Source organism: Hemitrygon akajei, chromosome 1, assembly GCF_048418815.1.
Source record: "Hemitrygon akajei chromosome 1, sHemAka1.3, whole genome shotgun sequence".
Lineage (NCBI taxonomy): Eukaryota > Metazoa > Chordata > Chondrichthyes > Myliobatiformes > Dasyatidae > Hemitrygon > Hemitrygon akajei.
Genome location: NC_133124.1, coordinates 211,925,133 through 211,947,831, shown reverse-complemented (window position 1 = coordinate 211,947,831; position 22,699 = coordinate 211,925,133). Strand labels below are relative to the sequence as shown.

General features: G+C 43.6%; 1 protein-coding gene across 7 annotated transcripts in view; it reads right to left on the bottom strand.

The window, feature by feature from the left end:
* The window catches only part of tet3 (tet methylcytosine dioxygenase 3), a 329,399-nt gene that overhangs the window by 60,347 nt on the left and 246,353 nt on the right, over positions 1–22,699 (bottom strand). For all 7 annotated transcript variants that reach the window (XM_073059934.1, XM_073059969.1, XM_073059956.1 and 4 more), the window contains one exon: positions 9,751–9,841. In XM_073059934.1, coding sequence (XP_072916035.1) covers positions 9,751–9,841 — 91 coding nt within the window. The remainder of the gene's footprint in view (positions 1–9,750; positions 9,842–22,699) is intronic.

Here is a 22,699-nt window from a genome sequence, read left to right as displayed (position 1 = left end):
TGATGATACTTGCATCAAATCAACTGCAAAGCTTGGAATGTTCTGTCCACCACATATTTTACAGCAATATGTAAAGGCAGGAATAGAAGGGTATTTGGAACAAGCTGACAGAAGTGGTAACTAAACTGTTCAAAAGACATTTGGACAGTTATGTGGTTAGGAAAGGTTTTTTGGGGCGGCATAGCCAAAATTAGGCAAGTGGGGCTAACTCTTACACACATCTTGGCTAGCATGGAGAGTTGGACCGATCCTCCCAGATTCTATGAATGGCCTGCTTCATGCTGCTTCTCTCTTTGACTCTATTAACCCTGCCTGGAAGTGATTCTCAAATTTCCCAATTGCCCATCTGAGCTGGAGGTGGTCACAAAATGATTTATTCTGATCTAATCTGATTTTCAATCACTTCAATTAATGAATTAAACGTTACAGTGTGGAATAGGCCTATGCAGCCCTTTAAGCCGCCCTGACTAACTACGCACAGGACAATTTACAATGACCAATTATCCTAGCCAGTACACCTTCAGACTGTGGGAGGAAACCGGAGGACACGGGGAAAGCCACGCCCTCCACGGGGAAGACGTATAGAGACTCCATAGAGAAATACGCCGGAATTGAACTCCAATCTCCGGAAGCCCCAAGCTGTGATAACATCGCGCTGACCACTACGCTACCGTGGCGCCCACTTAGCCCTGAAAAGAATCATCAGGGTTAAGGCAAGTATGTTTACTTTTCCACTCACCTCTCCACATTCAGAGCAGCAAAGGGGAAGGACGTTGGATGTTGATGTTGGACATAACTAAAAGTTAAAGACTCCTTCTCAAATAGACAAACCGGTGTTTAAGGAAAAGCACTGAATTCACTTTCAGCTCTTTGAAACAGCTAAAGCAATTCTGAAATCTGAGAAATTCATAAACATAGGAAGAACGCAGAAACTCCAGAGAGGGTGCTGAGGAGGATGGCTAGGACGCTGACTGGATTCGGGAGCATGTTTTATGAGGATAGGATTTATGAGCTAGGGCTATTCTCTTTGGAGCAAAGGAGGATCATAGATGACTTTACAGAGGTATATAATGTGACAAGAGGCAAAGAGAGAGTGGACAGCCAGAGTCAGAAGGCAGAAATGCCTAATGCAAGGGGCATAATTTTAAGGCGACTGGAGAAAAGTATAGGAGGGATGTCAAAGGTAAGTTGTTTTACAGAGAGTGGTGGGCACATAGATGAAAGAAAAATGGATGGCTATAGGGGAGAGAAGGGTTAGATTGATCTTAGAGTAGGTTAAAAGGTTGGCACAAAACTGTGGGCCGAAGGGCCTGTACTGTCTTGTAAAGTTCTACGTTCTGTTTCTGTGCACAATGTGAATGAAATCAGGACAGTAAGACAATAGATGTAGCACAACAAATGGGTGCAGTTGGGCAGAATGGGTTTGTTAGGCCCCAAGAGCCTGTTAGAATGCCGTATCTCTGAATGAATAAATAAATAGATAGACAAATTGATAAATATATATATGAATAAATAACACAGAGCAGTACAGCACAGGAACAGGACCTTCAGCGTACAATATTGTGCCAGCTAAAATGCAAATCAAAAAACCTGAAAAACTAATCCCTCCTACCTTCACCATGTCCATATCCTTCCATCTTCCTTACATCCATGTGCCTATCTAAACAAAGCCTCTAATAAATTTGCCTCTTCCACCATACCAGGCAGCGTATTGCAGGAATCCACCACTCTCTGAGTAAAGAACTTACCCCTCACATCTCCTTTGAACCTACCCCCTCTCGTCTTCCATGCATGCTGTCTGTAACCGACACTTCTGCCCTGGGAAAAAGATACTCCCTGTCTCATCTATCTATGCCTCTCATAATTGTATAAATGCCTAACAGATCTCCCCTCCAGGTCTGCCGCTCCAGAGAAAATAACCCAAGTTTGCCCATCCTTTTGTGCTAGTACATGCCCCCTAAATTAGGCAACACCCTGGTAAACCTCTTCTGCCCCCTCCAAAGCCTCGCCATTCCTATAGTGGGGCGACCAGAACTGTATGCAATAATTCAACATTTTGTTGAAACCTTCTCACAGGCGAGGCTCCTCCTTCCAAGAGCAGAACAAGATGTGAGCGTGCTGGTCATGTGAAAGCAGCTATTTTCGGAGTGCCTGTCTTGTTCAAATACGGATCACCCCGGGCGGTGGTACTGGAGACTGAGTGATGCCGTTGCTGAGCTGAGGCCGCTAAGTGGCAGTGTCCCATGAAGGCACTCCAGCCGCAAAGCCAACCACAACTGGAACTGCTTTCACCCTCATCTGGGATAAAGTTCCACTTCTTTGAAGCTCTTTCTAGTAATACTGGCTTCCCACTGCTCACTTGCACTGCAGATCTGCCCTCAACTTGGATTCCAGAAATCCGAATAAATTTGCTCAGCTTGGAATGCTTGTCATTTAAATTGCAGAGGCTGGACCAGGGAAATCCATTGAGCAAAGTCTAACTCCCAGCCCTGGAGTCTGGAAAGAGTGCTGCTCTTCAAAACAATGCCACAAAACAAACAGATTGCAGAAGAAAAATGGTTGTGAGCTTTTGATAGCATAATCTGATGGATATTTTGAAACTGTGTTTATTTTATTGATTTGCTATTCCAGGTTATTGAAAGAAGCAAGATTAAGATGTTTTCTCTGGGGCGGCAGAAGCTGAGGTGAGATCTGGTTGAGGTTTAAAAGATGATGAGAGTGGCAGACGGTACCTGATCCCCAGGGTTGAAATGTCTAATACCAGAGGGCATGCATTGTAGATGAGAGGGGTAGGTTCAAGGGGTTGTGAGGAACGAGTTTTTTACTCAGAGAGTTGTGGATGTCTGGAATGCACTACCTGGTATGGTGGTAGAGGCAAATACATTAGAGGTATTTAACAGACGCTTGGATGGACATATGGATGTGAGGAAGATGAAGGGATAGGACATGGTGTAGGTATTTTAGTGTTTGGGTAAATTTATAGACAATAGACAATAGGTGCAGGAGTAGACCATTCGGCCCTTCGAGCCTGCACCGCCATTTTGAGATCATGGCTGATCAATTACTATCAATACCCGGTTCCTGCCTTGTCCCCATATCCCTTGATTCCCCTATCCATAAGATACCTATCTAGCTCCTTCTTGAAAGCATCCAGAGAATTGGCCTCCACTACCTTCCGAGGCAGTGCATTCCAGACCCCCACAACTCTCTGGGAGAAGAAGTTTTTCCTTAACTCTGTCCTAAATGACCTACCCCTTATTCTCAAACCATGCCCTCTGGTACTGGACTCTCCCAGCATCTGGAACATATTTCCTGCCTCTATCTTGTCCAATCCCTTAATAATCTTATATGTTTCAATCAGATCCCCTCTCAATCTCCTTAATTCCAGCGTGTACAAGCCCAGTCTCTCTAACCTCTCTGCATAAGACAGTCCAGACATCCCAGGAATTAACCTCGTGAATCTACGCTGCACTTCCTCTACAGCCAGGATGTCCTTCTTTAACCCTGGAGACCAAAACTCTACACAATACTCCAGGTGTGGTCTCACCAGGGCTCTGTACAAATGCAAGAGGATTTCCTTGCTCTTGTACTCAATTCCCTTTGTAATAAAGGCCAACATTCCATTAGCCTTCTTCACTGCCTGCTGCACTTGCTCATTCACCTTCAGTGACTGATGAACAAGGACTCCGAGATCTCTTTGTATTTCTCCCTTATCCAACTCTACACCGTTCAGATAATAATCTGCCTTCCTGTTCTTACTCCCAAAGTGGATAACCTCACACTTATTCACATTAAACGCCATCTGCCAAGTATCTGCCCACTCACCCAGCCTATCCAAGTCACCCTGAATTCTCCTAACATCCTCATCACATGTCACACTGCCACCCAGCTTAGTATCATCAGCAAATTTGCTGATGTTATTTTCTATGCCTTCATCCAAATCATTAACGTAAATGGTAAACAGCTGTGGTCCCAATACCGAGCCCTGTGGCACCCCACTAGTCGCCACCTGCCATTCTGAGAAACACCCATTCACCGCTACCCTTGTTTTCTATCTGCCAACCAGTTTTCTATCCATGTCAATGCCTTCCCCCTGATGCCCTGAGCTTTGATTTTACCCACCAATCTTCTATGTGGGACCTTATCAAATGCCTTCTGAAAATCGAGGTACACTACATCCACTGGATCTCCCCCGTCTAACTTCCTGGTTACATCCTCGAAAAACTCCAACAGATTAGTCAAGCATGATTTACCCTTGGTAAATCCATGCTGGCTCGGCCCAATCCTATCACTGCTATCTAGATATGCCACTATTTCATCCTTAATAATGGACTCTAGCATCTTTCCCACCACCGATGTCAGGCTGACAGGTCGATAGTTCTCTGTTTTCTCCCTCCCTCCTTTCTTAAAAAGTGGGATAACATTAGCCATTCTCCAATCCTCAGGGACTGATCCTGAATCTAAGGAACATTGGAAAATGATTACCAATGCATCCGCAATTTCCAGGGCCACCTCCTTTAGTACCCTAGGGTGCAGACCATCTGGACCTGGGGATTTGTCAGCCTTCAGTCCCATCAGTCTTCTCATCACCGTTTCCTTCCGAATGTCAATCTGTTTCATTTCCTCTGTTACTCTATGTCCTTGGCCCATCCATACATCTGGGAGATTACTTGTGTCTTCCTTAGTGAAAACAGATCTAAAGTACTCATTAAATTCTTCTGCCATTTCTCTGTTTCCCATAACAATTTCACCCAATTCATTCTTCAAGGGCCCAATGTTGTTCTTAACTATCTTCTTTCTCTTCATATACCTAAAAAAGCTTTTGCTATCTTCCTTTATATTCCTGGCTAGCTTGCGTTCGTACCTCATTTTTTCTCCCCGTATTGTCTTTTTAGTTAAGTTCTGTTGTTCCTTAAAAACTTCCCAATCATCTGTCCTCCCACTCACCTTAGCTCTGTCATATTTCCTTTTTTTTAATGCTATGCAATCTCTGACTTCCTTTGTCAACCACTGTGGCCCCTTTCCCCCCTTTGAATCCTTCCTTCTCTGGGGGATGAACTGATTTTGCACCTTGTGCATTATTCCCAAGAATACCTGCCATTGCTGTTCCACTGTCTTTTCTGCTAGGTTATCCGTCCAGTCAACTTTGGCCAGCTCCTCCCTAATGGCTCCATAGTTTCCCCTGTTCAACTGCAACACTGACACCTCCGATCTGCCATTATCCTTCTCAAATTGCAGATAAAAACTTATCATATTGTGATCACTACCTCCTAATGGCTCCTTTACTGCGAGATCGCTTATCAAATTCTGTTCATTACATAACACTAAATCCAGAATAGTCTTGTCCCTGGCCGGCTCCTGTACAAGCTGTTCCAAGAATGCATCCCGTAGGCACTCTACAAACTCCCTATCCTGTGGTCCAGCACCAACCTGATTCTCCCAGTTCACCTGCATGTTGAAATCCCCCATAACTACTGCGACATTACCTTTGCCACATGCCAATGTTAACTCCCTATTCAACTTGCACCCAATATCCATGCTACTGTTTGGTGGCCTGTAGACAACACCCATTTGGGTCCTTTTGCCCTTACTGTTCCTCAGTTCTATCCACACAGACTCTACTTCTCCTGACCCTATGTCCCCCCTTGCAAAGGACTGAATCTCATTCCTCACCAACAGGGCCACCCCACCCCCTCTGCCCACATTTCTGTCCCTATGATTGCATGTATACCCTTGTACATTCATTTCTCAGGTCTGATCTTCCTGCAGCCATGTCTCCATTATCCCAACAACATCATAGTTACCCATTCGCACCTGGGCTTCAAGCTCATCTGCCTTATTTCTGACACTTCGTGCATTCAGATATAGAGTTTTTAGCCCATTTCTCCGCTCTCTCTGTTTGAATCGCTGCCTATTGTGCTTAACCCAGCTCCCCGAACTCCCATCGGGCTATATGCCCCTAGAGTTTTGTTGTCCTTCCTACATTTACTTATTCTTGCAACACATTTAACTCCATGTTCCGTCAGACCATCCCTCTGTACACGAGTCCTCCTTATCACTTGTTCCGCCCCACCTTCCTCTACTACACACTTAATATTCCAGAACCGTGTAGTCCCCACCTGTCCTTTATTCTTCCTCTTGCTATCCTCTCTCACATTCTGGATCCCTGCCCCCACAAATTTAGTTTAAACCCCCCCAAGAAGCACTAGCAAACTTCCCTGCAAGAATGTTAGTACCGCTCCAGTTCAGGTGTAAACCGTCCCTTCGGAACAGATCCCACCTTCCCTGGAACAAAGCCCAATTATCTACAAACCTGAAGCCCTCCCTCTCAGCCACGTATTAATCTTTATAATCCTTCTGTTCCTTGCCTCACTCGCACGTGGCACAGGTAGCAATCCTGAGATTGTTACCCTGGAGGTCCTGCTCTTCAGCTTCGCACTTAACTCCCTGAACTCCCTACGCAGGACCCCCTCACTCATCCTACCCACGTCATTGGTCCCTACATGGATCATAAATTTGATTTGCTTTGAGCTAGTTCAGCACAACACTATGGGCTGAATGGCCTCTTCCTGTGCTGTACTGTTCCGTGTTCTTAAATAATTTCAAATTTTACTTTAAAAAGTTCTCTGATCACAGCGGCATGGAAAATTTCTTCTGCTGCTAAAAATAAATGGCTGAGCAATTGTTTTTCAGCAAAATTCCTCTTCTGTTTGTTTACTTGGATCTCGGCGTGTGATACAGCGTGGACTGCTCCCTACTTAAATGATAAAGGATTACCAAACATTTTTCTTCACAAAAATTTTGATCTTTCAACTGGCCGAATGCCAGTTGGCCACTGTTCAAGTCTAATCAGTGTTTCTTACACGTTTTGTGTGTAAGATCATAAGACACAGAAGTAGAATTTGGCACATTAAGTATGCTCTGATATTCCTCCATGGCTGATATATTATCCTTCCCAACCACATTCTCCTGCGTTCTTCTCATAAACTTTTACCCACTCCCAACTAATCAAGATCCTCTCAACCTCTGCTTTAAATATACCCAGTGACTTGGCCTCCACAGCCATCTATGGCAATGAATTCCACAGATTCACCACCATCTGGCTAAAGAAATTCCTCCTCATCTCTGTTCAAAAAGAACGTCCGTATATATTCTGAGACCCTCCCCCCCACCCACCACCCTAACTTTGAAAATATCTTCTCCATGTCTACTCTATCTGGACCTTTCAATATTTGATAGGTTTCAATGAGCTCTCTCCTCATTCTTCTGAACTCCAGCAAGTACAGGCCCAGAGCCATCAAACGCTCCACATGCATTAACTCTTTCATTCCTGGGATCATTCTCGTGAACCTCTTCTGGGCCCTCTCCTTAGATAAAGGATAGCATCTTAGTTGATAACCATCAGAACCCCCTATCCTTAAGCACAAGAAATTCTGTAGATGCTGGGAATCCAAAACAACACAAATGCTACAGGAACTCAGCAGGTCAGGCAGCATCTATGAAAATGAATAGACAGTCAATGGTTCGGGCTGAGATCCAATATCAGATATAAAATAACATTTCCCTTCTTGGCACAGCACCACAGACAGTACAGCCGCTGTGTCGGAGACCTGCACCGGTGTCGTATCTCTCTGTGGTAGGGGTTCCCATCCTAGGTCCATGACATAAAAAAGGTTTGGAACCCCTGCTTATGACTTTAGGTGGATTACAGAGTGTGATTCTTGTGTGCGCTCTCATCTGTGTGCTTTGTCCACCTTTCGAAATATTGAACAGTTCCATGAGACAAGGTTAACCGCAAACCGTTAAGCGTTTGTTTTCTTGTCTCCCAGCAGATCAGAGTTCCCAAACTATTTCAAAGTCATGGACCCCTACCATTAACCTAGGGGTCTGTGGCATCACCCTAGTATCCAAACATTTAGTGAAACACCTCACCTGTGCCTGACGGGAAATAATAAAGAAAATGGAAGTAGGTATTTGAAATGAGCACAATGAAATAAACACAAATGTGGTGAGAGGCTAGAGGATTGGGTGTGGAGGAGGGAGATTGGAGGAGGGGGTGGAGAGTTGGGGATGAAGGAGATTGGGTGGAAGAGAGGATTGGAGGAAGGGGTGGAGGAGAGGGGTATGAAGGAGATTGGGTGTGAAAATGGGGTTGGATAGTGGTTTGGTAGAATGATGAATAGAGGGAGGAGGTGGAGGGGTCCCAACTTTCCCAAAAGATGATTACTATCTCTGTACTGTTAAGATTCCTGAAGCAATTGTAAGCCCTAAGAAGCTTTTTAAACTTAATTGACACGTCTCGTTCATCAACCTTTTGGCATTGAGTTTGCTTTCCATTCTTCTGGATATCTTTGGAAAAGTGAGAGAACTCAGGCTCTTATTTACGTGTTTATCGGTAAAATAACTACCTTGGAAAAATAGGTATCATTGTTTTTGTTTTGCAGTGGGGAAAGGTACTGTTATTAGTTTGTTACTGTCACAAGTACCAATGTATGGTGAAAAGCGTAATGTGCATGTTTATGCATACCAATTCATTCCAGTGCATTGAGCTAGAATAAGGTAAAACAAAAACAATGCAGAATAAAGTACTTAAAGAGTGCAGTACAAGATCATAACAAGGTAGATTGTGAGGTCAAGACTCCATCTTATCATACAAGAGGTCCATTTAAGAGTCTGATAACAGTGGGGTAGATGCTGTCATTGAGCCTGGAGGTACGTGCTTTCAGGCTTTTGTATCTTCTGCCCAATGGAAGAGGGGAGAAGAGAGATGGGAGAGGGAAGTAGAGATTAGGGAGAGGGAAGATGAAAGATGGAAGAACGGAGAAGAGAGACGGGAGGGAAAGAAGAAGAGTTGATATGGATTTTAATGACAACATAAGGGAGGGGATTGACTGGGATGTTTTGGAGTAATAGGAGGCTTTCTGCTGCTTCTTCCTCCTTGCCAACATGCAACCTTACTGACATTAAAACAACTGCTACAAGTGTGCATCACAGGAAAGTTACCTTTAACGTCTCAAATGCAGGTGCCAGCAATCTGAAATGAAATCATCTTCCTCCATTGCTACAATATTTTCTTTGAATGTAGATACCACTTTCTTTTTCCTTTTCTATGTTTCCAGATTTCATGATAACCAGGAATACTCCTGTTCTGAGCTTTCACTTTGCTCTTTCCAGCGTACTAAAGCTCCATTTGGTGACTCCTATCTGTAGCTCATCGGGCTTATTGACTAATAAGCCTGCAGGCCAGCTCTCCCGTTGGCGCAGCCCTCCAGCGTTCACTTGGCTGGAATACAAAATGGATTGCCTTCACCTGCGGCTGACCCAGTGCGAGATGAGGAACTGCTGTGTGCTTGTTCTTGCAGAAATGTGACTCCAGAACAACATCCCAAGCACCGTTAATCTTCAGGGCATGCCACTCAGGGACTTGTGCTAATATTATTTTGTGACAGTCATAACTACACATGCTGTGTCCTGTAATTGAGCGTTATGTCCTGCGTTTTGCACTTTGGCTCTGGAGGAATGATGTTTCATTTGGCGGAATAAAGGTGCATGGTTGAATGACAATTAAACTTGAAACATTTAGATACACGCATTGCACATCTTCCTCGAGCATTTGCTTGAGTTACTGAACTATTCCCAGCTCATGGCTTGGTGACTCATAAATCGTTGTGAGTGGGTTCCCTCACCAATTTTCCAACTTGGCTTCCATCCACCCTCTGATCAAAAGACTGAGACTTGTTATCAACCTACCTTTCTTCCATTAGTTCTCTTATAGCGGCCACAGTTGGACCCGAACCAAGATGTGTGTAGTAAGGACCTTCATCTTTTTCTATGATTTGCTCTGTAATAGGAACAAAACATCAAATAAATCAACAATATTTATCAAGCTATCTCACGGCTAGGTACAATACCCAAACCAGATCATACCTTCAAAGATTTTATGTGTACTTAAATTATACAATTCAAATTAGTGGTGGTGGGGTCAATGTTCTTGGCATCAGCTCCCCATGTACTGGCTGAACTAACCAATCACCTGCCCAGGATGGAGATCTGCTTACATGCATTAACCACTGAGAATGAAGGTATCTCCAGTCACCATCCACACAATCTCACTTCAATGGTCACTCAATGAGTAGATTTTAAAGTAAACACTTCTACTACCCATAGTGCTTTCCCCTTAGATTCCTTCTTCACCTCTCCGGCCTATCCCCTCCCCCAGCCTTTGATCTTTCCTCTGATTGGTTTTCCACCCTCCCCCCACCTTCTTTACAGGGCCCCTGCCCCCTCCTTCTTCAGTCCTGATGAAGGGTCTCGGCCCGAATCATTGACTGCTCATTTCAACTGATGCTGCCCGACCTCCTGAGTTCATCCAGCTTGCTTGTATGTGTAGATTTTAAAGTCTTCTTTTTTGGCATTTTGGGATTAGATTACATTACATAGAACAGTATAGCACAGTACGGGCCTCTCAGTCCAAGATATTGTGCCAGATCTTTTATCTACTACAAGATCAGTCCAATCCTACCCTCTGGGTCTGTAAAACGTCCCTAATCTATCTTCCTCTATCACCTCTCCTGGCAGCACATTCCACACACCCACCACTCTGTGTTAGAAACCTACCTCTACCATTCCTCTTGGACTTTCCTCCCAACAAATTAAAGTTACAACCAGTAATATTGAATCATTTTTCTCAATAAATAAATTAACAAGCATTACATTTTTTCTGTTTATTTAATTGGGTTCTCTTTATCTAGTCTTAGGACTTTTGTGAAGATCCGATCACATTCAGGTCATACTTATGCAGAAATTCTATAGAGTTCACAAACTTTCTAGCACCACTGGATGAAACAGCAGACCTAGGGGGAGCTAACAGACAGGTGAGAAGAGGTAAGGCGCCAGAGAGGGGAATACAGGAAGAAGGGAGGGGGAGGGCAAAAACTTTTTATTACCGGAAAGAGAAATTGATATTCTGGAGGAACTCAGGAGTCCTGATGAAGGGTCTCAGCCCAAAACAGTGACTGTTTATTTCTCTCCATAGATGCTACCTGACTTGCTGAGTTCCTCCAGCGTTTTGTATGTGTTGCTCAAGATTTCCAGCACCTGCAGAATCTCTTGTGTATATCAAACAGGTATTTATAAACTGGAAAATATTAAGTTAGCACTATGCTTATAAATATTGACTTCACACTCACCATATCAGTCGGATCGGTATATTTGAAAACCCTGCCAGTAAAATGGAATGTATTGACATCAGTTTTTGGTGGGCAATATGGGACTCACGTTTGGTCGATAGGGCACGGATATACAGTTAGAAAAAGGAAGTGCTCTTGTGAGGATTGCACTTTTAACACTCTGACCTGACTTGTGCTCGAAGGGACCTGGATGTATTTCAATCTCCTGTTCAGCTAGCAGTGTCAACATCAAATAGTCCAAGACAAACCCATTGGGAAGCAGCTCCTTCAATTACTTTCCATACACCGTGGAATCTTTTCAAACGTTGACTAACGAATGCTCAGGAAGGGAAATTGAGAATTAGTAAAGGAAAACTAAGGTCGGACCTGATGAAAGTTCGAGGTAATTGCTTAATTGTTGTGCTCTTGTGATGATCGTGCAGGGTGAATGAACCATTAGGGGAAAGTACTGTTACTTGGGAAGTAAACACGAGGAAATCTGCAGATGCTGGAAATTCAAGCAGCACACACAAAATGCTGGTGGAACGCAGCAGGCCAGGCAGCATCTATAGGGAGAAGCACTGTTGATGTTTCGGGCTGAGACCCTTCGTCATGACTAACTGAAAGGAAAGATAGTAAGAGATTTGAAAGTAGGAGGGGAAGAGGAAAATGTGAAATGATAGGAGAAGACCGGAGGGGGTGGGGTGCAGCTGAGAGCCAGAAAGGTGATTGGCAAAAGGGAAACAGAGCTGGAGAAGGGAAAGGATCATGGGATGGAAGGCGTAGGGAGAAAGGAAGGTGGGGGGAGCACCAGAGGGAGATGGAGAACAGGCAGAGTGATGGGCAGAGAGAGAAAGAAAAAAAGGGAGGGGGGAGAAAACAAAAAAACCCCCAAAAATACTAAATATATCAGGGATGGGGTAAGAAGGGGAGGAGGGGCATTGACAGAAGTTAGAGAAGTTACTTGGGAAGTAAGGTGTTTCTTACTGAACTTGAGGGCAGGAGAGAAGGTTTTGAAAGATTTACCTCAGGAAACTGAAATACATCAGGCAGCAAAATGTGGAAAAGATGGGCTTAGTGTATTGAAAGAGAGGAAGACCATAAGACATAGGTGGAGAATTGGGCCATTTGGCCCATCGAGTCTGCTCTGCCATACCATCATGGATGATTTATTATCTATCTCCACACCATACTCCCACCTTCTCCCTGTAACCTTTGACACCTTAAGTAATCAAGAAGCTATCCACCTCCACTTTGTTCCTCTTCTCATTGTTAGCATCAAGAAGGAGGTACACACTCAATGATTCAGGAACAGCTTCAGATTTCTGAATGGACACTGAGCCCACGAACACAACCTCACTACTTTTTTATTTCCTATTTTTGCGCTACTTATTTAGTTTAATTATATGTACATACTTACTGTAATTCACCTGTTTTTCTCTCTCTATTATCATTGTACTGCTGATGCAAAGCTATCAAATCTCACCACATATGCCAGTGATATTGAACCCCATTCTGAAATATACCCAATGACTTGGCCTCCACCCTCTGGCAAAAGAAATTCCTCCTCATCTTCATTCTAGAGGCTGTGCCCTCTGGTCCTGGATTCCCCCACTATGGGGAACATCCTATCAATGTCCACTTCATCTAGGCCTTTCGACAGGTTTCAATGAGATTCAAAAAACACCACCCCTCATTTTTCTACACTCCAGCAAAAACAGGCCCGGAGCCATCAAGCACTCTCATTCTGTAATGTGTTCTTGCGTCTGGTGTAGTTACAATCATTGTCTGGATCCAAGCTGAACTTGAGATAGTAGGTGCTTTCCTAAAACTAATATGCTTGCCCTTCAGTTGAAGAGTAAACGCACACTAGTGCACTTTACATAATTTTCCTGGTACATTTTCTCTCTGTTGTCCACCAGCTGAAGAAGTAGGAGCAGGAGGAGGCCATCCAGCCCCATCCCCATTTCCCTACATTGAAGATATACATGCCTCGAATCCACTGCAGGTCTAAACTGCTCAGTGTGCTGCAGTGTCTTGAAAATGTATTCAGCCCCCCACAACTATTTTCATATTTTACTATCTCATTTTTTAAATTTAAAATACACTGAAGTAGGATTTTTAAGCTAATCTACAAAACATCATGTCAAATTTTTTAAAATTCCAAAATATACCAACAATTTATGAAAAAATTCAAAAACCAAAATTGTGAGGCTGAAAAAGTACTCATCCGCTTTGTAATTACTCTTCTAACTTTCCTCAGGTGCATTACTGTATATAACTTTACCAACTCACTCAATTTGTTGATGTAGAAGATTGGAGGATCAATAAATTCATGAGAATAAATGCCCTCTCTCCATAAGGCCCAACAGTATGGTAGGTTTTCAACAGACCAAACCAAAATGAAGACAAAAGAACATTCAGGGAAATGATAATGGAGAAGCACAAATCTGGGGAAGAGTACAGGACCATCTCAAAGGCACTGAACACACCTCAGAGCTCAGTGCAATGGGAAAATATGAAACCACAGCCACACTGCAAAGATCAGGCCCTCTCTCTAAACTTAGTTGCCGGAGAAGAATGGCACTTGTAATGCCAACAGTCACTTTGAGTGAACTGCAGAAGTCAGTGGCTGCAACTGGAGATGAATTCATGACTCCACACTCTCTGAGGCCCTGCACAAAAAAGGGTATTTATGGAAGAGTGGCAATGAAGCAGCACTAACTAAATAAAAGCATATCCTTGCCCGTGAGAATTTGCAAATGTCGCGTAGAAGATACTGTAAAGATGTGGATGAAGGTCTTATGGTTGTTTGAGACTAAAGCAGCACTTTATGGCCTCAACACAAAGTGGTTGGTGTGGTGGAAATCTAATATTGTGCATCCGCCAGGTAACACCATCTCTACTGTAAAGTATGGTGGAGGTAGCATCAGCTATGGGGATGCTTTTCAGCAGAAGGGATGAAATCTGGTCAGGATTGATGGGAAAATGAATGCTGCTGAATACAGAGATCCTGGATAAAAACCTGCTAGCCTCTGCTAGAAAGCTTAAACTGGGGCGGAAGCTCGTCATTCAACAAGACAACAACCCAAAGCACACTGCCAGAGCAACCACGGAGTGGCTTCAAATGAAGAAAATTTATGTCCTTGAGTGACTCAGTAAGACTCCTGATTGACTATCTCTGGCAAAACCTTAAGATCGCTGTTCACAACCGCTCTCCAACTAACCTGGCACAACTTGAGCAATTTAGCAAGGAGGAATGTGAAAGCTAATAAAGAATTATCCAAAAAGACTACTGGCTGTAATAGCTGCGACAGGTGGTTCAACTAAGCACTGAGCAAAGGGGGGGACTGACATTTCAGTTTTTGAATTTTTAGTTTTTGTGCTTTGCAATTTCCCTTGGTTTTTAGGCTCGACTATGAAAAAAGGAGCATGTGATTCGCAAATAGAAATTCTCTGTTAAATTGATCAAAATCCCTGGTTGTAATACTCATTTATGTGAACAAAGAGCTGGGGGCTGAACACTTTTACAAGACACAGTATGTATTAATATCAGTGCATTGTACATCCCATTAATTTATTCAAAGCCTCAAATGGAACAGATTTCAAACATAAAGCACAAAATGCTGGTGAGACTGTGTGATACATACATTCTGTGGGCACTTAATTACGTACTCCTGTACAACTGGCCATAAAGGCAAATATCTAATCAGCCAATTATGTGGCAGCAACTCAAGGCATAGAAGTATACAGATATGGTCAAGAAGTTCAGTTCTTGTTCAGAATGGGAAAGAAAAGTGATTAAAATGACTTTTTGACCAGGGAATGATAGTTGGTTTAAGTATCTCAGAAACGGTTTATCTCCTGGGATTTTCATGCACAACAGTCTCCAGAATTTACAGAGAATGGTGCGAGTGACAAAAAAGCAAGCAGCAGTTCTGTGGGCGAAAATGCCTTGTTGGTGAGAGAGGTCAGAGGAGAATGGCTAAACCGGTTTAAGGAGACAGTAACTCAAATAACCATGTGTTACAACACTGGTGTGCAGAGGAGCTTCTCTGAATGCACAACACGCCAAACCTTGAATTGGATGGGCTATAGCAGATGACCACCACTGTACACCCAGAGGCCACTTATAAAGAGTGCACATTCTACTGGCCAGAATGAACCTCCAGGCAAGCAACAATATTTTATGATATTTTTAACAGAGAGAAGAAAACACAGCAATTCAGAGGTATAAACTGTAGTACGCAAGGACCAACGTACCAGTGGCAAAAGTACCTGTTTGTTTCATTAACAAGATACATAGAGTCATAGAAAAATACAGCACAGAAACAGGCCCTTTGGTCCATCTAGTCCATGCCATTCCATTTAAACTGCCTTCTCCCGTTGACCTGCGCCAGGATCATAACCCTCCATACCCCCAATATCCATGTATCTATCCAAAGTCCTCTTAAACGTTGAAATGAGCTCGCATGCACCACTTGTGCCAGTAACTCGTACCACACACTCACAATCGTCTGAATGAAGAAGTCTCCCTTCAATCTTTTCACCTTTCACCCTTACTGAAGACCTCAAGCTGTAGTCCCACCCAACCCAGATGCCCTCTGCCTATCTGAATGGAATGCAGTCACTGTGACCTTAACCAGTCCTTGATATTACACTCAGCTGAGACTGTCAACAGGAAGCAGACAGAAACACATAGATTTCAGCATCAAACTGAATACAGTAAACATGCTGGAACAAACAGTAACTGCAAGTAGATTGATCTGTCCACAATTTGGCCACTGCTCCTGTTTTGACTGAGTACTTGTTTGCAGCTGACTCATCCTCACTCTTCAAAATTCACTTTGTTCTTGATTGAATCCAAAGTCCACAAACAAGGCTAAAATCTTGCCTGCTTCTTTTACTAAATTTAATGGCTTGTGTTCCGTGACTAACTTTGACCATTCCCAATTTGAGCACGTTTATACATCATCCAACATGCTGCAGGGTGGGAGTGTGTTAAGTCCAGGGACCACACATAAAATACTGGAACAACTCAACAGGTCAGGCAGCATCTATGGAGATGAATGAACAGTTGACCTTTCAGGCTGAGCTCCTTCGTCAGGATTGGAAACAAAGTGGGGAGCAGTCATTACAAGATGGTGGGGTGGGGAGGTGGATTGTCGGGGACTGTTGACTGTCATTGCTTCATCCCGCTGCTGCCACCCCCCCCCAAAACCCGTGTCCACATACTTTTCTTTGTTTCCCCTCTTCCACCTTCTTATTTCATCTTCTTTCCCTTTCCTTTACAGTCCTGATAACGGGTCTAAATCTGTAAAGCTGGCTATTTATTCCACTGCATAGATACTGCGAGACTTTCTGAGTTCAGCTAGCATCATGTGTATGTTACTCTGGAGGGTTTCATGACATTTTCTCCACTCTGCACTGAACTGAGGCTGAGGCTGTGGCCTGCTCCGGCTGCTTCGAGCTTTGGGTCTATGGACTCACTTTTGTTCTGAATGCTATTTGCTTACTTTTATAGTTTGCACAATTTGTTTTTTTTTTATCCTCTGCACATTGAGTATTCAATGGTCTTTTTAAAAATGGGTTCTTTTGGGTTTCTTTGTGTTGTGGCTGCCTAGAAGCAGACAAATCTCAAGGGTGTATAACACATATATATATATATATATATATATATGTATGTATGGCATCCATTAGACTCATGAGACCATGGACCTGTGCCTGGAAAGTCTTCTCCAGGGCACAGGCCTGGGCAGGGTTGTATGGGAGACCGGCAGTTGCCCAAGCTGCAGGTCTTCCCCTCTCCATGACACCGATGTTGTCCAAGGGAAGGGCAAAGGCCAATATAGCTTGGCAGCAGTGATGTCACAGGAGTTGCCGGAACGAGGTTGAAGGCAACATCGGACTGTCTTAGGGACTCCAGCTCCGGATTTGTCCTCAGGGTTTACTCCCAAAGCCTTTCCCATGAGTGGGTATGGCCGCACGGCAGCAGAGGTTTGAAATCAGAGTTTTCCCTCTCTTAGATGGACTGCCTTCCCAGGCTGACGAGCTCCATCAGTACATAATAAATGTACTTTGAATTTTGATTTGCAGGATCTCTGGTGTTTATGTGCCGAGCCGATTCCTGCTGCCCCTCAACTCTGCCTGGTCTGACTGAGTAATGACTGCTAAAGTCACTTCCATTTACTGAGACCCTGGTAATTATGAGAATGTACAGACTGGCTGCATCATGGCCTGGTTTGGAAACACTAATGCCTTTGAACAGAAAATCCTACAAAAGGTAGTGGATTCGGCCCAGTACATCACAGGTAACGCCCTCCCAACCATTGAGCGCATCTACATGAAACGTGCTGTAGGAAAGCAGAATCCATCATCAGAGACCCCCAACACCCGGGTCCTGCTCTCTTCTCGCTGCTGCCATCAGGTAGAAGGTACAAGATCCTCAGAACTTGCACCATCAGGTTCAAGAAAAGTTATTACTCCTCAACCATCAGGCTCTTGAACAAAGGGGATAATTACACTTACTTGCCCATCCTTTGAGATGTTCCCACAACCAATGATCTCACCTTAAGGACACTTTATCTTGTTATCTCATGTTCTTGTTATCGATATATTTGCATTTGCGCATTTTGTTGTCTTCTGCACTCTGGTTGATCTTTCATCGATCCTGTTACAGTTACTATTCTATAGATTTGCTGAGTGTGCCCACAGGAAAATTAATCTCAGGGTTGTATATGGTGACATATTTGTACTTCGATAATAAAATTTACTTAGAATTTAACTTTGAACTAACTGCACATGCTTGCCTGCCACAACAGACTGCAGAGTTAGAACCTACTGGCGGAGCTCAGTTTGTTGGGCCACATCTGCGGGAGGGAAGGAATTGTTGAAGTTTCGGGGATGAAACCGGATCAGCATTAGTCCTGATGCAGAGTTTCGATCCAAGACGTTGACAATTCCATCCCCCCTACAGATGCTGCTCGACCTGCTGAGCTCCTCCACCAGATTAGTTGCTACTCCAGATAGTCGTCTCTGCTTTAATATCAATGTTAGTTCAGTGGGTTCAAATATTCAAAGTACATTTATTATCAAAGTATAGATGCAAGTTACAACCCTGAGATCCGTCTTCCCCACGAAACAAAGGAAAAACCATGAAACCCGTCGAAAGAAAATCATCGAACCCCCATCTCCAGGCGCAAGGAACAAATCACGCAAACGGCAATGGTAAAAAAAAGCAAGCGGAAAACACAGAATATGAAATGCAAAACTGAAAGAGTCCAGACATATCTGTTTCAGCTCAGTATTCGTTATCTGTAGGCCGCCCCGATGCAAAGCCACCCGAAATAGCAACAAGAGAAAAGGAGCGACCAGAAACCAGAAACACATCATAGCGTGAACGACAGAGTCCGACCACAAACCAAGTAGATCAAACCAGGCCCAGATCCCAGGACTCTGGCAGCGTCGATTCGCTGCTTCATTCGGGAGCAGTGAGTGAGAGGGAAAGAGAAACCGTCACACCAGACACCTTTTTCTGGCAGCTGTGAGCGAAAGGGAGAGAGAGAGAGACTGTCACAGGCAGACACCTTCCTCTGGCAACCGCGAACAAGAAGCTGGTAGACGGAACTGAATACCCGCTAGCCCCCAACACTCGCTTGATAATTTCAATCTTCCGCAGTGCTTTAATCAGTGGGAAACGGAGTCGGTCACGATCTCATGCCCAGTCTCCAGGCTTCCTGGATTCTGGTTAATCAGGGCAGCTGCTTATTTGGGACAACTCTTAGAGAACAAAAACTAATCAAGAAACTAACTGGGATTCCCTTCACTTATTTAGGACAATATGCCGCTTAATTAAGACAGGAGGCCGTTGCTAAACAGTTTCTAACTAGCATCAGTCGCAATGCACTTGTGTGGTTGTTAGACACTGCACTGTACTTAGCATATGTCAGTGAAACCATATACCACCTTGGAGGCATTTACAGGCAAATTAAAAAAAAAATACAATGGGATTTATGAAAAACAGGCAGACAACCAATGTGCAAAAGAAGACAAATCGTGCAAATATAAAAAAACAATAATACTGAGAACGTGAGTTGTAGAGTCCCTGAAAGTGAGTTTCAGAATCAGAATCTCTTTATTGCCAGTGTGTGAAACGCACCAGAATTGATTGTGGATCGGTGCCAAGCATAGAACACAGGGCGATACCATAACAGACAATGCAAGAGCAACCACCAATTTACAATACAATGGTGCAAACAACCATGAGCGATCAACAATTAGCAGAATGGCCACATGCACCAACATCGATAATCAAACTTATATAAATGCGAACATATGAACAGACTCAATAATTATCAACAGAACAAGGAGAGCAGGAAGGAACATTTAACAGATGTTGTGCAGGGACAGCGAGGATATTACACCTGAGTGAGTCTTGTTGAGAAGGTGGACAGCTACAGGAAAGAAGCTTTGGCGATGACGTGTAGTCCTGGCGATGTAGCGCCTCCCTGATAGCAATTTGGTGAACAGGTGACTGCGAGGGTTTTCTTTGGTCTGGAGAGGGACAGGTCTTTTAATGTTGGTAGCAGGCGGCAAATGGTCTTCTCCACTGAGTGGACCACTGGCTGCAACCTGGACTTGGAGACGGAGGAGGCCGTGGAAAACCAAACGGCGACGGTGGTGGCCATGACACTCTCAAAGATGGCTGAGTGAAAATTTATCAGGGCACGCGCCGAGATGTTTGTGTAGGTTGTGGAATCAGTTTGGAGTTGAGGTGAGTGAAGTTATCCATGCTGGTTCAGGAGGCTGAAGTTTGCAGGATATAGCTTTTACCTGGTACTACGGGGAGTATCACATACAAAAGCAACTCACTGCAAAAACCACAGAGTTGTGGGCACATCTCGGCACATCACAGATTCCAGCCTCCCCTCCCATGAGTCTGTCCATCTATGCACTTTGACAGGAAGAATAAAGACGTAGACTATTTTCTGAGTTCAGAGAAGAGAAGTGCAAAGGGACTTGGGAATCCTATATGAGGTGACATACATGTACTCTGATAATAAAATTGACTTTGAACTTTGAACTTTAAAGGTTAACTTGGAGATTGAGGAAGGCAAGTGAGATGTTAGTGCTCCTTTCCAGATAGAACTTCGCAGGCCAAGTCAATGAGTGTATATAAGGCAAAGATTGATAGGTTTTTGATCGGTAAAGATATTAAGGACTAAGGGGAGAAGCTGAGAGAACGCTGAGAAAAAAAAAATCCATGATTGAATGGCAGAGCAGACTTGATGGGCTGAATGGCCTAATTCTGTTCTTATACCTTATGGTCTCTTGGTCTATGGAAAGACCACATCCAATAGCTTCTAGTCCAAAGAAAAATATCACCATTCATTCATCGTCAAAGGTTTTAAGTCCTCTGACTCCCTGCTTGACAGTGCTATGGCAGCACCTTCACAAGTGGCCCAAGAGGGTAATTTAGCAACTAAAGAAGGGCAGTAAATGATGGCCTTGCCATCAATGCTTATTGCCCTGAATAAATGTTCCTTCGGAAAACTAACACTTCTTATTGGCTCACTATTCAAAAATACTTACTTTTTTTTCCACAGTTCTTTCATCTCAAAATGGAAACTTCACATTTTCACATCATTCTCCATCTGCCACTTATTGCCCACTCATCTTGCCTGTCCCTGCTGTCATTTTTGATGACAGCTCTGCGTCCTCCTCGTGGGCTGCATTCCCACTTCACCCTCACGTCTACAGTAACCTGGAAATGTTACAGCCAGTCTCCATGTCAGAGTCATCTTGTAGATCTGGATTGGACACAGCTGAGGTGCAAGCATTAATCCAGGTGCTGGTTGGTTTAGGGCTTGGCTCCAAGTTATGATAACTCAGGGCTCCAGGTCAGATTATAATACGAGCCACCTCTGGGTTACAAATGCTCACCTCTGTATATGAATGAACACCCACAACATTATTAAACTCAAAAATTCAACATACTTTCACTCCTACAACTAGTTTCCTCTCTCTCTCTCCAATTATTAGTAAATCGGTCTTTCATATTAGTCTTACTGAGCTTTCGATGCCATTCATTACAATACTGTGGAGGTATGGTTGCCATGGTCACCATATCCTATTTTCATCTTCTCTAATTGCCAGCAGAACACACATCTGTTTACTTTGCCAGATAAGTCTATTCCTCCTGATTAAGTGTGTCGGCCTGAAACATCAACTTTTTATTCCTCTCCTTGGGTGCTGCCTGACCTGCTGGGTCCCTCCAGCATTTTGTGTGTGTTACTCTGGATTTCCAGCATCTACAGGATCTCTTGAGTCTATTTCTCCACAGCTTCAAGGACCACCATGGGAAAACGCGATCATCGGCTTTTAGATTAATCAGGCAGCCGCTTATTTGGGACAACCTATAAATAACAATAACTAAATCGAGAAAATAGCCAATAAGAGAAAATCTACAGGTGCTGGTTGCTGGGATCCCCTTCGATTACTTGGAATTTGCCAGACAACTTCAAACCAGCGCCCCGTGCACTTGCGTGGCCATTAGACATTGCACCACGCTTAGGGCAATCTGTTTTTAAATAGCATCAGTTGCGTGTGTTTGTGCTCAAAAAGCTGTGATTATGTCACAGATAGTTGGCGAGAGATAAGCAGCACGGCAAACTGGATCTGCTTTGCTCACTGCGGTTTCGAGCGTTCAGGCTTGGAGATGCCAGGAGCAGCCAGGACTGAATCTCCTTCGGCAACAAGTTAGGAATTACAAAAAAAAATTTGAAGATATTTACAACCGTTTCGAATGTTATAATAAAAAATGAAGATTTGGAAGACGCAATCATCCGAAGTATTACTGTATATGAAGGTATGCCTTTATCTGCAAAGATTTTGTTCATTTACAGTCAATCAAAAAAAAACACGGCAGAAGAATTCCCCTATCAGTAACTATTAGGAACTAAATCATAGTTTTATAGTACTGTAGTAGTATTGGTAGTGTTCTAATTTGTTCTGTATTTCATTTAAATACATAACTTGTTACATAGTTTGTCTTTTTTATATCTTTTAACTGTTTCCATGAAGCTCTGGCTAATTGGGGCAAAATGTTCTGCTCCAAATGTGTCCCAGTTAATCGGAATCCACTGTACATATTAAAAATTAAATTAAGTAAGTAATGTAAAAAAAAGAGCAAAAATAACGAGGTAGTGTTCACGGGTTAGTTCATTTCCCATTGGGAAGACATGGTGGAGGAGAAGAAGCTGATCCTAAAATGTTGAGAGTGTATCTTCAGACTGCTGTACCCCCTCTTTGATGGTAGTGATACGAAGAGAGCATGCCCTGGGGGATGGGTCCTTAATGATGGATGCTGCCTTTTTGAGGGACCACCTTATGAAGATGCCCTAGATACTGAGAAGGCTAATGCCCATGATGGAGATGGCAACCCTCCACAGCTTTGACCAATCCTGTACGTTGGTGCCTCCGCACCAGAGGATGCTGAATCTCTGGAATTCTCTATTCCGGAGGATCGCAGA